The 11,877-nt window shown below is 63.2% G+C and overlaps 1 protein-coding gene across 4 annotated transcripts; it reads left to right on the top strand.

Annotated features, from left to right (window-relative positions):
- Positions 1-83: 83 nt before the first annotated feature.
- Positions 84-10,813, top strand: C27H2orf42 (chromosome 27 C2orf42 homolog). 4 transcript variants are annotated; one of them, XM_068920863.1, is made up of 9 exons: positions 84-220; positions 1,508-2,348; positions 4,184-4,294; positions 4,674-4,778; positions 6,276-6,380; positions 7,403-7,510; positions 8,452-8,552; positions 8,703-8,865; positions 9,947-10,813. In XM_068920863.1, the coding sequence occupies exons 2-9, from the start codon at positions 1,520-1,522 to the stop codon at positions 10,162-10,164; spliced, it is 1,740 nt and encodes a 579-aa protein (XP_068776964.1). In that variant the 5' UTR covers positions 84-220; positions 1,508-1,519; the 3' UTR covers positions 10,165-10,813. The 4 variants fall into 4 exon arrangements, with proteins under 4 accessions (XP_068776964.1, XP_068776963.1, XP_068776960.1 ...); XM_068920862.1 differs by having other exon boundaries at positions 9,967-10,803; XM_068920859.1 differs by lacking the exon at positions 84-220 and adding an exon at positions 339-1,165 and having other exon boundaries at positions 9,967-10,803.
- The last annotated feature ends 1,064 nt before the right edge of the window (positions 10,814-11,877 follow it).

Here is an 11,877-nt window from a genome sequence, read left to right as displayed (position 1 = left end):
GGAAGCTGCTCCTCCCCGCACTGCGCCTGCGCGCCGCCACCTCGAACTACAGCCCCCAGCGGGCCGCGCGCGGCGCGCCACGTGACGCGCGGCGGCCCAATAGGTGGCGCCGTTACAGTCGGGGCCGACGGTGGTTTGTAAGGCGCCATGGCGGAGGCCGATCGCTGAGCGCCCTCGCGGGCGGCCCGGGCCGGAGCGGGGGGCGCGCGAGGCCGCCCAGGTAAGGGCGGGGGAGGGGGGGAGGAGGAGGGGTGGGGGGAGGCAGCGCGAGCCCCGCCGCCCGCAGGGGCGGGAAGTGACGTCAGGGGGCGCAGAGGCTGCTGGGGGGGGGCGAGAGCGAGAGCGAGAGGGAGGCGGCGGCCTTCCCGCCGCGGCGGGCTGCTGGCGTCACGGCCGCGTGACGTCGCGGCGGTGTGACGTCACGGCGGCCAGACGTCACGGCCGCGTGGCGGAGGCGAGGCGCCCCCTGTCCAAAAACCACCGCCGCCCTCGAGGGTCCCCGGGCGCCCTCGACGACGACGATGGCGGCGACGACGACGGCCCTGCGGTGCAGCGTTGGCTGGAGCGGCCTGAGGCGGCCGAGGGTGGCCCCGGGGGCCTCGCCCGCCGCCGGGCTCCCCCTCTCCCCGCCGCGCTGCGCCCTCAGCGCCGGCCCGCCTCGCCTCCTTCCCGCCTCGCCTCCTTCCCGCCTCGCCTCCTTCCCGCCTCGCCTCCTTCCCGCCGCCGTGGCTTTGCGCCCTCGCCAGCTCCCCGCCCTGCTCTCCTCGGCCTCCTCGCTCCCCCTGCCCCGAGCCGCCCTCAGGGAGGCAGCGCCGTCCCCGGGGCCCGGCAGCGCTGCCCGCCGGCAGCGGCGCGAGGGGTAGCGTGCCAGCCGGAGCTGGACGGGCAGGGGGAAAAACCCCCGCGGCCGCCCCCTGCTCGCCGGCCTTGCTTCCCTCGCCGGGCAGAGCAGCAGGAGCAGGGTGGCTGGGAGCGGCGGCGGCGCTGGGGGCTCGGGGCAGCTGCGTGCGCCCCTCGGCTTTGGGGGAGCGGAGCGGGGGAACCGGGGAGGGGAGGAGGCCGAGCAGGCGCACACTCCTGCGCTGCCGAGACTGGAAAACAGCACGTGCCGGGGTGCTCTACCTGCAGGACGGCTCTTTGCTGCTCTGTTAGGAGAAGCAAGCCCGTAAGTTAACACACGAGCGGCAAGTTAGGATATCGCGTGGCGGCTCTTTCGCACCCGCGCGTGGCTTTAGGCCTTGCTGACGACGGACGCCCTGAAGCTGCAAGCGCGGCTCGGCCCCAGGGTGCTGGAGCGACGGGTGGGACCCAGGCCCTGCCCTGCCTTTGCCAGTTGTCCGGCCGCCGCAGGCAGCGGGTCGCTTTCGCCTCGAACTCCGCTTCCCCCTGTCCGCGGCGTTTGGGAGCCGCTGGGGACAGCCGCCGTCTCTGCCTCCCGCAGAGGGACCTGTAGGTGTCACCACATACCGCTGCGCCCGTCGTTCCTGTCCCAATCTCTCTGTTTCAGGTTCCCTGGAGGATGGAGCCCGGTTCCGTCCGGACCAAAGTCCCTGCCTTCCTGTCGGACCTGGGGAAAGCCACGCTCAGGGGAATCAGGAAATGTCCCCGCTGCGGCACTTACAACGGCACCCGGGGCCTGAGCTGCAAGAACAAGACCTGCGGGACCGTCTTCCGCTACGGCACTCGCAAGCAGCCCAGCGTCGACGCCGTCAAGATCATCACCGGCTCCGACCTGCAAGTCTACTCCGTCCGGCAGAGAGACCGGGGACCGGATTACCGGTGTTTCGTGGAGCTCGGGGTTTCCGAGACAGCCATCCAGACGGTGGACGGCACCATCATCACGCAGCTCAGCTCCGGCCGCTGCTACGTCCCGTCGTGTCTGAAGGCAGCCACGCAAGGCGTGGTGGAAAACCAGTGCCAGCACATCAAACTGGCCCTGAACTGTCAGACCGAGGCCACCCCGCTGACCCTGAAGAGCTCGGCGCTCGGCTCCGTGCAGGCCTCCCCCGAAATGAAGCAAACTATATGGCAGCTGGCGACCGAGCCCACGGGGCCCCTGGTGCAGAGGATCACCAAGAGCGTGCTGGTGGTGAAGTGCAAGGCCAGCCAGAAGCACAGCCTCGGCTACCTGCACGCCTCCTTCGCCCAGAAGGTGAGCGCGAAGAGCCTGGCGGAGCACAGGTTCTTCTGCTCCTGCCAGACTCTGAAGTCGGCCAAGGCCGGCTCAGCCAAGGAGGAGGCGGCGGCGGCGCAGAGGTGCATTCACTTCTTCGCCTGCATCTGCGCCTTTGCCAGCGACGAGGCCCTGGCTCAGGAGTTCGCCGACTTCCTCAGCTACGACTCGGGCGGTAGGTTGGGGGGCGGACGTGGGTGCGGCGCGAGGGGGGAAGAGGAGGCCGTGGGCGTCGCGGGGACGTGTTGGGGGAGCGTGGCATCTGGCTGAGCACGGCCTGCCTTGCTGAACCGGGCGGCTCGCTTGGGCCCTGGGCTGCCCAGCGGCGAGGGCGGCCTTCAGCTGAGCCCTATCAGACCTTTGTTACCTGGTGCTTTGTTTTCTGCCTCCTCCCTCTACAAATAGGTGGGTCTGCAGGGAGGCAGCCAGCACCGGGCTGGGGTGAGTGGGTGGTAGCTGAGCTCTGGGGTTGCTGCACTCCTTCGAGCTTCACGCAGGAGCGGAGCGGGGCTCTCCTTTGCTTCTGGAGGCGGGGTCTGCCCTAGGGTGGCGGAGCCCAAGGGGCTTTGCTGCAGTCTGCTGTTTTTGTGGAGCGGGTCGCCTTTGGCTGGCGCGTCTTCTGTTCGCGCAAGAGCACTGGGGAGAGGCTCGAGCGGCTCATTGTGAAATCCAAGCTGGGCAGCGGTCTCCGGGGTGAAGTTCCCCTGGGTGTTGCCCTCCCAGATATGTGCACCCTGATAACCCCCCCCCCCCCCCCCCGTCTCTTTAGGCACCCAAATATATGTGGAAATCTGCCCTGAGGAGACCAACCTGAGTGAAGTGAGTTAATTAAAAGTGCGGATAAACTCGATTCCGCTTCCAGGGAGCTGTTTCTGGAGTGGTTGGGTAGTGGTCTTGAGCCCTGTCTGGGGGGTCAGGCTGTAAAGCTGGTACAAGATGAAAACCGGCCCCTATCTCAGCGGCTGCCTCAGGGTGCTCTCCCTAAAAAGCACTTCCCTCACCTGCGTCCTGGGTTTCCTTCTTGTGAAACATGTCTGTGGGGCCAGAGCATCTTCTGGGGTTTCTCTGATGATGTCTGTAGTGTCCTTCAAGGTCTTTGGGTGGGAAGTCCCCCCCCCCCCCCCCAAAAAAAAAGAGCCCTGCGCTCCCGTGTCGTTGTACGGCCGCACTGTGCCGGTCGCTCGGCCCTTGCGGCATTGCTGGCGTGGCGGGGAAGGCAGCTGGATCCGCGCCCATAGCCGTCGGGAACGGCGCTTGCTTTTGGCCGGGTGAGCATCTTGAGAGCTGGTCCGAGGTGTGCTGATAACGCGGGGTTTGATGTCAGGTCAGAGAGTGGGGAGAAGAAGAGGCTTAAGGCTTGGAAGAACTGAAGGGGAAGGAGACTTGATTGCACCCAGAGACGCGCAACCTGGCAGCGTTTGTAGTTCTTGGTTATCCTCCTGCGTGAGCGCACCTGGCTACCTGGCTGCCGCGTGCTCGGGGGCGAATCTTGCTGTTTGGAAGCCGAATGCTCTGTTCCTCCGGTCCCCCTCTCCCCCCCACAAAAGCAACGAGCCTTTTGGACTTTGTGTCAAACAGTTGTCCTTTGGGGCTGATGCGAGTCCTACCTTTCAGGTCTGGGTGTCCCCCCCCCGCTTTTTGTTTAGTTTTCCTGTGTTTTTAGGAACAGTGACTCAGAGCGTGGGAATCGAAATGTTGCTCGTTGATGGCTGGCCAGTTTGCTGCCCCGCGCTTTGGCAAGCCCTCCTTGCCCGCCAGGTCGAGAGTCGTTCAGCAGGGAAGCGAGTGCCAAGCTAGGCTGTGTGCGCAGCTGCCAAAAAAGCAAAGCCCCGACTACTTAGTGAAGTCTCTAGTTTTTCTTTCCTTCACCTGAGTAACTGTACGCGTGGGATCGGGCCTGCCGGCTTCGTTGAGGCCGCTCGCAGGAGCGGTTACGGGAGCGCGTGTGGGACGGAGGAGTGCTTGGGAACGGTTAAGGAGCTTTTAAGGACTGAGCGTCGCTTTTCCTAGGCCTGAAAGGGCTCATCGTGCCGCAGCTAGTCTGCAGCCCCGAATCTGCAGCGCCAGCTGACGAGACTGCTGCTTCCAAGCCCAAGAAGAGGAAAAAGGACGTAACATCTGGTGAGCGTCCGTCGGAGGGGCTGCGGCTTCGGTTATCGCGGAGCTGGATGTTGTCTGAGAGAAAAGCCGTCGTCTGGCTTGCGTGCTTACAGGAGGGGCAGCCCGCCTGTGATCTCCGAGAGCTGTAGCAGGCCTCGTGCGCTGTCTGGTGCTGGGCTGGCAGCCTTACAGGCAGGCCCTACGTATCGGTCAGGCTTCTGCAGTGAGTCTGAGTGGGTCTTTTTATGACTACTTTTGGTTAAGCTGGAAAGTCGCTTGCTCCCACCTACCCTGGCACAGAGGGAGGGGTGCAGCTGGGGCGACGGGCGCGAGGGGCTCTGGAGGACGCGTGCAGCTTGCCGGGGTTTGTGCCCTGAAACGCTCTCGACTTGAACTTCAGGTACGCAGGTGACTAGCCCTCTCCTGGCTCAAGACGCAGCTAGCAGCAACCTGAGGAAAAGCAGCCTGAAAAAGCCAGCCGTTGCTTCGTCGCTGAAAAGGCAAGGTAAGGCTCGTTGCCGCAGCCTCGAAAGCAGCGGATGCCCGGAAGCGCCCAGGGACCACGCAGACGCCGAGCTCACTCCTCGGCTCGCGTCGCTTGTCGCTCCGCGGGAGTTGGCAGAGCCGCGCGGACCGACGCCTTGGCTCGCGCTGCCGTCACCCCTGCAGAGGGGGGCGGCTGGGGCTGTGCCCCCACCCCTGTGTCGCTCTGCTGATCCCGGGGGACTTCTTCCGTGTTTCTCTAGGAGGCAGAAGTCGGGCTCGGGAGCCTTCTGCTGCCTTGGTGTGACTGGTAGCTGCGTGTCTCACGTAACTCTAGGGTGCTGGCCTGCCTGTGGCCCTCAGTAAGCGTGGGATGGGGGGGGTCAGTGTTGTCGTGGACAAGCCAGCAGGCAGGCATTATAATGGTATTAAGCTAATGCAATTATATGCCTTCCTAGACGAAATTGAGTAGGTGACTCAGAGCAGGCACAGTAGTAAACTGAACTGTTGCTCTTTTGCCACCATCGGTGTCTATAGCATCCTTAATATACAGAGCTACCGTGGGGAGACCCATCCTGGCCAGAGTCATCAAATAGCCGTATTTTATAGCAGTAAATACTTGTTCAGCCATACCGGCTGGGCTCTGCCCGAGTTAGGCTATGCACCTAACTCTCTTGGAGAGCCGTGGGGAATGTGCTAGCTGTAAACGAGATGTAAACTCAGATAACCCTGGCCGCCTTAGGGAGCGTTTCATGTGTGCGTATGTAATAACTTATCACTAAGGAGAAGGATGTGTACTTGCATGTGCTTATGAGCTGTTCAGGGACTTAAGGGTCAGTCCAAATCCCATGAAAATCTGTGGGCGTTCCCAATGACTTGGCGCACTTTGGAAAAAGCCACGCTCCTTCCTGATAATGGCTTGGGCTGACTAGAAAGCTTTCTTTAATGCTCTTGTCTTTTAGCTTTAGTTTTGGCCTAGAAAGTGGTACAAAGGTCTTCTTTTTCCTCTCCCTTCCACCTGCCAGTTTACTGCTTGCCTGTCTGTTGTTTTGGTCACCCTGACCCAGTTCTGGTGCGCACAGGGGTCTGATCTCTTGTGGCGGACTAGCCCGCCCAGCGCTCAAAGCGTGCTGGCTAGGAAACGCGCACGCCCCTTGGGTAAAGTTGCAAGTGCTTTCCTAGGGTGACACGCCAAAAACGAAACTGCCCAAAATAGCAGAGGAGATTGTGTCGGGCAGAGCGTGAGCGCTCACTCTGCTCTGCTCGCTGTGCTGCTGTCTGCCGCCTTTCTGTGCTCTGTTTTTACAGAGGCCATCAGGTCTGCGCAGCAGGGGAAGTAGTGAATGTAAAATGGGAAACACTTGACTACATACAGCCACTTACCCAGCCACCTCTCCCCCACCCTTGGGGCCCACATGTACTGGATGGGGATTGTCGCAGTTATTTTTTTCCCTTCCCGTCTCTATTCTTCACTTGTGTGATGAGGTAGTTTCTGATTTCACTTTCATTTTCCTTTTAGGCTGTAATCAGCTGCTGGATGAGTCACAGGTGACCCTGTCCTTCCAGGAATGGCTGGCCAGTGTCACCGAACGCATCCATCAAACCATGCATTACCAATTTGAGGGTAAGTCATTGGGGGGAAACCCCCTTCCGAGAGCCTTCAGGCACCATTTCGTTCCCAGCGCACCCTCTCTAGGTGACAGCCAAGCTCTTGGCCGCATTAAATAACTGTTAGCCTAAAGGGACGCACACGTTTGCCTTGGTGGGAGCAAATATTATTTTGCCCAGGGAAGTTTCTGTCAGCTTGGATTCTTTCCCTAAGTACCGGCTTAACGCTTATCAAAAGCCTAGCGCTCGTGTTTATGCTTGGGGAAGGGAGAAACTCCCTTAGAGCTTATTTATGCTCAAAGGAACTGCCTGGAGCAGAGCAGAAAAGGTGAAGTAAGGTGAGATGCTACACACAGTGCTGCCTAATACCTGGGGGAGTTCAAGTCTGCTGCGCCCCTCAGCATCGTGCAGGGCAAGTGACAGCACGTGACTTCTGCAGGTGACTGGCAGCAGGCAGCGTACCCCAGACCATCATCCAGGCCACTTTTATCATGTCTGTAAAACCCCTTTCCTGGGATGTAACATGTGAGCATAGCACTTGCACCAGCAGCTGCGAGACTGTGGGGCTAGTGCTGTAGTACCGCTGGACTCTCCTTAATACAAGGACAAAAAAAAAAACAAACAAACCACACTCGAAGGGGTTGTCTCCTTCCACGCCCTCTAAGCCCTTCCCAGACATGTCTTTCAGCTTTCTTTGTGTGACGCTGTTAAGCATGAGTTGTGCATGTACTCTGCCCTCCCCCTGCTGCTGGTCGCAACAGCAGAGAGCTGCAGCGGCAGTCCTCTCTGCTCACGCCAAGCCGTTTACAGTGTCCGTGATGGGCCCCTTTCAGCAGCAGCTCCCAAGTTTAGCGTTGGGGCTGGAGGAACATCTGGTCCTGCAGCTGTGATTAAGCTCAGCCTTGTGCCCTGCTGGGGGCTGCTGCACTAGAGCTACCTGAAACAGAGGGTGGGTTATGGGGCGGTCAAGGGTAAAAGCAGTGGGAGGTGGCCGCTTAGGCTGCTGGCAAGCTCAGCCTCTTGTCTTTGAACACCTAGGCAAGCCGGAGCCGCTGGTGTTCCACATCCCTCAGGCTTTCTTTGACGCACTACAGCAGAGGATTTCCGTGGGGAGCACGAAGAAGAGGCTGCCCAACTCCACGACGGGTAGGATAGGACTGAGCTTGTGCAGAGCAAGCACTGGCTGCTGCTCAGGGTGGGATGCTTCCAGGAGAGACTCGGCAGTAAGAGAGACAAGGGGAACTAGCTGCCTAACCCGCTGTTGTTCCATACGCTGCCTTCATGACAGCGGTGCTAGAAGAGAGCAGCGGCTGCTTGAAGTGGCCCCAAGGACTGGGCACTTCTGCATTAAGTGGGATATGCAGCCCCTGGTACCTGCTGGTGGTGCTAACTGCTTCAGCCTAGCTTCTCACGCAGGGTTGGGCTTGGTGCTGTAGCACGCACAAGAGCTTGTTTTAGGAGTTTAGGGCACATGGACGAGTTCAAGTTTCTGGTTTTCCCTTTTGTCTGCCCCCAGCTGATACAGCGCTGCTCCTCTGAATTAAGTAAGCAGGCTCCAGCACCCTTGACCCTAGCACGTGTTCCTCAGTGCTTCCAACTAAAGCCTCCAGGAGTGTTTGAGGTGTAAAGCTATGCTTTAGCATACGCAAGAGGCTATCCCAGAGGTTAAGGGCAGTACATGAGTGTTACAGCTGGGCCTCAGCACCCTTGGCCCTGCATCCCTTTGTGCCCTAGTCTCAGCGAAACATGGTCTGAAGAGCCAGCAGAGACAAGAGAGCTTTGGAAGAAGGCAGGGAAGGATTTACTTTATTAGCTGCTATTAAATGAGCCCTGGCGAGGGGTTTTCCCCCAAGAATTGAGGGGGGCACTCAGGCATATGTTATGAAAGAGACAAACAGCAAGAGCTGCACAGAGAGAGAGCTCTTGCTCAGGCCTGCAGCTGAGCTAAGGAAAAAAGAAAGGGGAAGGTAGGAAAAGAGAAGAGAAAGCAACCCCCTTCACAAACACAACCCACCTTCCCGGTAGTCTTGGGCAGAGGCAGGCAGGAACAGCCTCACAGCCGCTAACCCGCTTTTCTTTTTCCTCAGCTTTTGTCCGCAAAGACGCCCTTCCGCTGGGGACCTTCTCCAAGTATACCTGGCACATCACCAACATCCTGCAGGTCAAGCAGATCTTTGATACGCCTGAGGTAAGGCTGACAAGCAGCCCCCCAGCACCCCTTTGGGAGAGCTCATGCCGCAGCCCAGGGCTCAGGCCCCAGCTGCCTCCACCACCCCCTGCTCCTGGCGGGCGAGGGGGCCCGGTCTCCTTACCGCCTCCCTCCTGTGCCTGCTGGCAGATGCCACTGGAAATCACTCGCAGCTTCATCCAGAACCGGGATGGGACATACGAGCTGTTCAAGTGTCCCAAAGTGGAAGTGGAGAGCATTGCCGAGACATACGGGCGCCTGGAGAAGCAGCCGGTGATCCGGCCTTTGGAGCTCAAGACCTTCCTCAAAGTGGGTGAGTGGCAGAGGGCCACCAAGCGCCTCTAGGCCAGCGCAGCGGGAGCAGGGCCTGCCCCAGCAGGCCAGGCGGGGCCTCGTGCCGGGCTGCCCTTGCTGCAGCCGCCCGGGTTGCAGGCTGGCTTGGGAGCAGCAGAGAGCAGAGCTCCCTGCCCAGGAAAGGAGCTTGAGCAGCTGAGGAAACTAAAAAAAAGATGGTGAAGAGCAGAGCTGAGCATGGGAGCTGCCACAGCTCACCTCCTCCAAGCACTGAGCTGGGCCTCTCTGCCTGCAACAGGGAGCCCCCAGCAAGAAGGGGGCCAAGTTCACCTACACAAACACAGGGCACCCCCCCCCCACACACACACAAGGGGGCTCTGGGCTCCCCACAAGGAGGGGAGAACCTCAGCCAGAGGGTGCCCTCCCCAAGGGGGGCTGGGTTCTCCCATGGAGGAGAGCTCCAGCAGAAAATCGTTTCCCCCCCTCCCCAGGAAGGGTCTGCCTTGAAGGGGGCTGGGGCTCCCCCTTGGAGGGGCCTCCTTTGGGGGGGCTCCCCCCCCCCAAAAGAAGGGCCCTCCAAGTAGGGGAACCCCAGGCCCCTTCAAGGCAGACCCTTCCAGGAGGGGAGGTCCCTCCAAAGAGGGGCCCCAGCCCCCTTCTGGGGGCACCCCTCCACAGGGGGAAGGCCCCCCAAAAGAAGCTCTCTTCCACAGGGGGGGAGCAGGCCCCCCAGAAGGGGGCTGGGGCTCCTCTTCCTGGAGGAAGCCCCCCCCAGAGAGCAAGACCATAGCTACACTCCTGTTGCCCACTCCCCCCCCCCAAAAAAAAAAATCTCAAACACCTGAGATAGCCTCCCCACACCCCTCCCCTGCCCTAGGAAGGGCAATACAGCCCTGGGGGGGGGGAAAACACCAGGCCTCTGGCTCCCAGCCAAGCAGTTACTTAGTTAAGAACAGGCACCCCAAAATAAAGTAGCACCCCTGCAGGGGGGAGGCCAGGGTCCCTTTCCCCCCCCCCAAAACCAGGGGGGCTCCCCCCCCAGGAACTGAGCCCGGGGGAGGGCCCCAGCCATGCCCACCCCCTCTTCCCCCCCCCCCCAGGCAACACCTCTCCCACCCAGAAGGAGCCCACCCCCTTCGTCATCGAGTGGATCCCCGACATCCTACCTCAGTCCCGCATCGGAGAGCTGCGCATCAAGTTCGAGTACGGCCACCACGGCAGCAGGCACCCCGCCGCCTTCCAGGAGCAGCCGCCGCCGCCGCCACCCCTGGAGCAGGCGCTGGAGCTCACCCCCCTCACCACCATCACCTTCCCCTGAGCCAGCCCAGACCCCCCCCAGCACCCCCGGGGTCGGGGGGGGGGTCACACTAAGTCAGCACACAGCCTGCTGCTGCCGCCAGGCCCCTCCGCTCTCCATGCGCAGCTGGAGCCAGGCAGGGCTGAGCCCCAGCTCCGGGGGGGGCCCGGCACCCACGCGCGGGGAGGTGCGGGGCCCAGGCCCATGCAGCAGGCTGCACCAGCCCCTCGCCGCTGCCCGGCCCAGCGTTAAACCACCCAAGTGCTTTGCCGTCGCTCTGTCCCTACCTGCGCCGCTCGCCTCCGCTCCCGGGCTGCGCGCCCTCCGGCGGGGCCCGGCTCCGGCTGCCCCTTCCCCGCCGGCAGCAGGGGGGCGGCTGGGGAAGCAAAGGGGGCACAGGTCAGACCCTGGGGCACCCCCACCCACGGCAGCAGCACCCCGGCCCGGGAGCGGCAGCGGCCACCAGCACCCGCAGGGCTGGGACGCGGTGGGAGCCGCTTCAGCCGGCCCCAACCCCGCAGCGAGGCTGGTGCAGGGCTGCGCGGCCGAGGCGGCTGCGCCCTGGGGTGGGGGGGGACCCCAGCCGGGGCACCGCGCTCGGCCCCCCGCGGCACGGCCGGGGCGGCTCGGCCCCCGCTGTGACCGCCCAGAGCAATAAAGCCGTTACCTCACCCGGCGCCTCGGCCATCGCTGCGTCCGCGTCTCCCGCGCCCGGCGTCGCCGGCCGCCCTCGGCCCGTCGGGGAGCGGGACCGGCCGCTCCGCTCGGCGGCCAGGGCGTCCTCCTGGCCGGTGGCACCTGAAACGAGCTGGGCCGGAGCCCCAGGGCAGCACCGCCGTCCCCCCGACCCTGCCCGGGCAGCGGGAGGGGAGCGCTCCTCCCCGGGGCGTCCCGCCACCCGAGCGGGGCGACGGGGCCACCCGGCACCGCCGTCGAGGGGAAACCCCCCCAACCGGGACGCCTCGGCACCGATGTCCTGCAAGGCGAACACAGATGCAGATGTGGTCGCGGCCCGGCCGAGCGGGGGGCTCTGCAGGGCCAGCCGGCCCCCGGCTCGCTCCCAGCCGGACCCGCAGCGGGCTGCAAAGCCCCCGGCAGCCAGACCACCGCCAAGCTGGCACCGGGAGCACCCTGCTGCCCTCCGTCAGGGCCGGGCACCCGGCTCAGCCCCGCACCCAGCCCTGCTGGGGACACCGGCTGCCCCGCACCCAGGCAGGGAAAGGCCCAGTACAGCCAGGACCCCCCAAAGCCCCTCACCTACCTGGCAGCTCCCAGCCCAGCCTGCAGACCTTTCCCCCCCTCCATTGCCCCTGCCAGCTTTAAGCGGCCCCCGGGGCAGCCCTGCTGTCGGCAGCCAACGTGCTGCAGCTGGGCCCAGGCAGGCGGCCGCCCTTTCCTCGTTAGCCCCTGATTGCGCTGCACCCCCCCGGCCCAGCAGCAGGAGCTTCCCAGCCGCCCCCAACGCCGGCAGCTGCAGGATACGGCGCTGGATGGAGCCTCCCTGCAGCAGCCCTGCCGCCGGGGCCGGCAGCAGGAACGCGGCCTGCTGCCCGCGCCGTGCCGGCCTGGGCGCTGCTGGCCGGGCGCCGCAGCGGGGAGGCTGCCGCAAATAGCCGGGACGGGACGGGCAGGGTGCTGGGTGCAGGATGCTGCACACGGGCAGGAGAAGCAGATGGAGAGCGGCGGGTGCAGAAGGGTGGTGCAGGAGGAGGCCGATGGGTGCAGGAGGAGGAT

This window comes from Struthio camelus, chromosome 27 (assembly GCF_040807025.1).
Source record: "Struthio camelus isolate bStrCam1 chromosome 27, bStrCam1.hap1, whole genome shotgun sequence".
Taxonomy (NCBI): domain Eukaryota; kingdom Metazoa; phylum Chordata; class Aves; order Struthioniformes; family Struthionidae; genus Struthio; species Struthio camelus.
Note: the sequence above shows the minus strand (reverse complement) of the source record. Positions and strands in the feature narration are given on the sequence as shown.